The 4,752-nt window shown below is 55.7% G+C and overlaps 1 protein-coding gene across 2 annotated transcripts; it reads right to left on the reverse strand.

The window, feature by feature from the left end:
- Positions 1 to 1,240: 1,240 nt before the first annotated feature.
- FOXI1 (forkhead box I1) lies at positions 1,241 to 3,820 on the reverse strand. 2 transcript variants are annotated; one of them, XM_060006803.1, is made up of 2 exons: positions 3,244 to 3,820; positions 1,241 to 1,518 (listed from the first exon to the last, which is right to left on the reverse strand). In XM_060006803.1, exons 1-2 carry the CDS (start codon positions 3,818 to 3,820, stop codon positions 1,241 to 1,243), a joined length of 855 nt encoding a protein of 284 aa, XP_059862786.1. The 2 variants fall into 2 exon arrangements, with proteins under 2 accessions (XP_059862786.1, XP_059862785.1); XM_060006802.1 differs by having other exon boundaries at positions 1,241 to 1,800.
- Positions 3,821 to 4,752: the final 932 nt, after the last annotated feature.

Raw genomic sequence — 4,752 nt, forward strand, 5'->3', positions numbered from 1 at the left:
ATGTGGCAGAGGGAAAGAGCCTGACACCCATTCTTTCTCTGCCTCTTGTCTCAAAAGCCTTCAGCTCCAGGCTGCACTTGGCCCCATATTGAGTCAACCAGCAGCCAAGTGACAGGAAAACTCACAAGGAAGGGACACACGTAGATTTTTTTTTTTTAATTAAAAAGAACATAAGAAAACAAAAAAATACTTCCCAGGGTGTGCTGTGATGCAACGTCACAGGCATGTAAAGTACATACAAAACAAGAAAAAGATTCCAGGAGCAGCACGCATGGACCCCTCTGCGGCGGTCTGCAGCCCCTCCCGGGCTGTAAAAAAGGAAGCACTTATTCAGCCTTGTTTCTCTTGGCAGACTCAGCCACCTCCAGCTCACTGGTCCATGACGTGCACACAGGAAGCTGGGCTTTACAAGATTTTGTCAGTGGGCAGTGAGGGGGTAGGGGGGGTTGGGGTGCACCAACACCCCAACTGCTCCTCTCCCTGCTCTGCTCATGGTCTGCGGGGCTGGGGAAGCAACATCCCTCTGTGGGGAGAGGCTGGACGCATCGTCCTGCAGGGGCACAGATCTGGGCTTCTCCCTTGAGTAGTAGCAAAAGGAGTGTCGGCCGGTAAGTGGGGGGCCATAGAATGAGGACTTGGACCAAGATGAGATGTGCCTAGGGCTGGTGCTAAATTTCATGGACGGCCAGAAGGCAGTGGGGAGATTTGCATATGCTTGCCCTCATCAGCTCTCCACACTGACCTTCCCTGGCTGCTCAACCAATTCCTCCATCCCAGCCTTCATTGGCCCAAACTTTGGGAGTCATAGAGACCTGGACTTGACTCCTGGTTCTGCCGCTTCCTAGTTTGTATGACCCTGGGAAAGTTACTTAACTTCCTCAAGCCTCAGTTTTCTCATCTGTAAAATGGGGAGGTTTATATGACCCTCACAAGGTGGCTGTAAATAGAAAGTACGATCACGCCTTCAAAGAGCTTAGTACAGCACCCAGCACATAGTAAGTGCTCAATAAATGGCCAAGTTGATTACTGTCATGCAGGCACCAGTATTTCTACTGCAAAGCTGGTTGTGGGTCTGTGGATGGATATGTGATAAACACAAGGTTTACACAATGTTCTAGAAAAACGATGAATTCCTCTGAGCCTCCTGTGTATGTCTGGGCAGTTTGGAGGTCTTGGACCACTTGGATGCTGAAATGGAGGACCCCGAGCGTGTCCATCTGGTTCGGGAGCTGTTGTGTTTCTAGACCTCGGTGCCCTCCCTGGGGTAGAGGATGCTGTTTGTGTTGACGCTGTTGTAGAAGTGAGGGCTGAACTGGTTGAGGACGGAGCCTCCGTAGCTCAGAGCATTGCTGGGTGTGGGGCTGGCCCACTCACCCCCGCCCGCGTGGCCACTGAAGTTGGTGAGTGGGGTGTAGGAGTTGAAGTTCAGCAAGTTCTGCCCCACCTTGTCAGCGGGCTCCGGGCTCAGTCCCGGCGTGGCCACAGGGCGGCCCACGGGGCTTGACCCACTCACATAGGCTGACATGGTGGAGAGGAAGCTGTTGAGGCACGGGGTTCCCGGCGGGGGCGGCGAGGGCTGCTTCTCTGGGGAGCTGGTGGGACCCGGCGAAGCACCATCCAAGATGTCCTGGGCCTCCGTGGTCTTGGGGCTGCCTGCCAGGAGACTGGGCTCCGTTTTCTCCGAGGCCAAGGAGCCCGTGCTGGAGGAAACGTCCGATTTTCTCTTCCTCTTCCTGCGGAAGTTTCCATTGTCGAACATCTTCTCACAGTTGGGGTCCAGGGTCCAGTAATTCCCTTTGCCTGGCACAAAAGCAGGAGAAGGTAAGTAGAGAGACGGAGCCAATGCTTTGCTTCTGCTCCTTCTTACTGTCACAAACTACAATCGAAGGTAACAAATGCAGAAAGGCAGAGAACAAAACAGGAATTCCACAAACCCCCTCCAAGGCCACAGCACACGGATCTTTATTTAAGCACCCACCTCACACCAAGGCACCCTGGGAGCACAACACAAGAGAGGCCTAAGCCACGAAGGAGTTTACAGTGCGGTCTCTTTAAGAAGTTCAAGTACTGGGGGAAGGTGAGGGTGGGGCTTCTTCCATTACTGATGTAAAAGAAAACTCAGGGAGAAATTCAGGGCTCCCTGAAAGTCTCGGGGGTGAACTCCAAGGATGGACTTGAGTCCCTGCTTCGGACTGAGGGACTTTGGGTGAGCCTCAGTTTCCTAGCATGAGAAGTGGGCCCATTGGGCCTGTCCCTTCTTCCTCAGGCTGGCTGTGAGAGAGGGCTAATGCTAGATGTATAAAAGGGGCTTTGTAGCCAGGAAGGACAGTCTGAACCCTGCCTGCCTGAGTCTCTCGGCCTGAGGGTGAGGCCAGTCTTTGGATGGGATGCTCACCCTCTTCTGGGGGACAAACAGCCCTGCCCACACAAGCCTCAAAGAGGGTGGAGGTGGGGTTCCTCTGAGAGGTACCCTGGGCTCCTATGTTGGGACAAGAGTGGACTTTAATTCTGGGAAATGGACACATGACTATTTAATATATTACTCTGTGTACGTCTCTATATTTTAGAAATTGCTCATTAAAAAATTCACACCGTGGTGTGAGTCACCTCCACTCAGATTCATTCTCCGTCACTGTCACATCCTTCTGTGTCACCCGAGGCAGGCTGCTTCACCTCTAGGTGTTATTTTCCTCATCTGTAAAATGGGTTTCATAAGAGCCACCCCACAGGGCTGGAGTCAAAGAAACCATGTAACTAGGGCAGGCGGCATCATGTGGCCCTTACTGGTTGTTTCACAGACACCGGTCCCTTCCCATCAGGCCTAGGATACACTTGCCTTTATCTAGTCCAAGCACTCATTTCCCATCCCCTGCCGGCAAAGGACTTCCTACATGCTGGATTCTGGGGATTCAGGTTAATTGTCACAATCACTGCAGCCCATCGAGCACTCGTTAGCACCAAACACCTCACATACATCATCTCGTGACCCCGCCACCCACAAGCCTGTATAGGATCCACTCTTACATTCCTATTTTTCAGATGGGGAAACTGAGGCTCACAGGTCCCTGACTGGTCAGCGGCACGGCCAGGATCCAAACCCACATCTGCCTCCAGGGTCCACGTGTACAGATGACTCCCTTTGGCCCCCAGTCTCGGGGGGCACAGCCGTATTCAGGACTTTCTAGAATGGGGTGTCGGGAGGACTGAGCCTTCCCTGGGGGCACGAGCCTGCAGACCCCTTACCTGGGTCGTCCTCGTCACGGGGCACCTTCTTGAAGCAGTCGTTGAGAGACAGGTTGTGGCGGATGGAGTTCTGCCAGCCGGCCTTGCTCTTGTTGTAGAAGGGGAAGTTGTCGGCCACATACTGGTAGATCTGGCTGAGGGTGAGGCGCCTGTCGGGTGCCCCGTGGATGGCCATGGCGATGAGCGCCGAGTAGGAGTAGGGGGGCCGCACCAGCTTCATCAGCTCCTCCTGCGAGGGGATAGGCAGCCAGCCCAGGTCGCCGCCCCCCAGCCCGGACACGCCGGGCAGCAGCTGCCTCTGCACCCCGTAGGTCTGGGGCAGGAAGGGGCTGGCGCTGGCGCCCGGCAGGTAAGGCGGCGGGGTCATGGCCGGCCCGTTGAGCCAGAGGTAGGGGTTGGGGGTGGCCCCGTACTCGCCGCCGCCCTCGAAGGAGGGGGGCCGCTGAGGGCTGGGCACGCCCTGGGGGTGGAAGAAGTTCTCGTAGTAGAGGTTCATCTCGGGGGGCTCCTGGCCGATGCTGGGGAACTGGGGGCTGCAGCGGGGCGGGGAGGGCGCTGGGAGGTCGAAGGAGCTCATGCTGGGGCTGGGCTCGGCCGGAGCCACCTGCCTGGCACCTGCGCAGGGGAGCTGGCCCTGACAGGTGCTCAGCCGGCTGGGCCTCCCACTTATACCCCAGGGCTCCGCCGGCGGCCCCACCCAGGGGCGGCCACCTGCTGCAGACCTGCCCCTCCCTCCTTCGACTGCCACCCATGTCACCAGAGGGGCACTTCCCTGCTGGCCATGGCCACGGCAGGGCCCATAAGGACACGCTCGGCCAGCTTCCTCGCGGATGTTAACAAGGACAAGGGCGCCTGTCTTCTCCTCCTCTGCTTTGCCTTTCCTCCCTCCTCACTGTCTCCCCTCTTTCTCCTCAGCGCGTTCCCCGGTTCCTCCTTCATTCTGTCTCAGCTTGCCTTTCCCCTTTCTCTCCTTCTGAGTTTTCTACCCTCCCACTCTCCTTCTCTCTCCTCCCATCCTCTCTGCATCTCACTCTTGGTCTCCTTCCTTCTCTCTATGCACTGAGCTGTTTGCGTCTCCCTTCTTACAGTCTCTCTGTCTCTCCCTGAGCTTGTTTCCAGATCTTTCTACCTCTGTCTCCTCTCACTCATGTCCTCACTACCTCTGCTTCTCTCCCTCTTCCTTTCACTATTGGTCTCTCTCTCTCTGTCTCACGTCATCTCTGTGTCTCTTCCCCAGCCCCTCTGTCTCCCTCTTCCTTCTCACCCTGACACCTCACCCAGATTGGAGGGGACACTTTATGAGATGCCACATTGTGGGGTCTTTTGAAGTGAAGACACATCTTCTGGAGTTTGCAGGAGAGAAGCTGGTCCTGGAGAATCAGAAGCACCTCTGGTCAGTTTCAAAAGGACAGGCAGTTATAGGCAATCTCCCTACACACACACACACACACACACACACACACACACACACACACACACACACACACACACACACACACACACACACAC

This window comes from Delphinus delphis, chromosome 3 (assembly GCF_949987515.2).
Source record: "Delphinus delphis chromosome 3, mDelDel1.2, whole genome shotgun sequence".
In the NCBI taxonomy this organism is placed as follows: domain Eukaryota; kingdom Metazoa; phylum Chordata; class Mammalia; order Artiodactyla; family Delphinidae; genus Delphinus; species Delphinus delphis.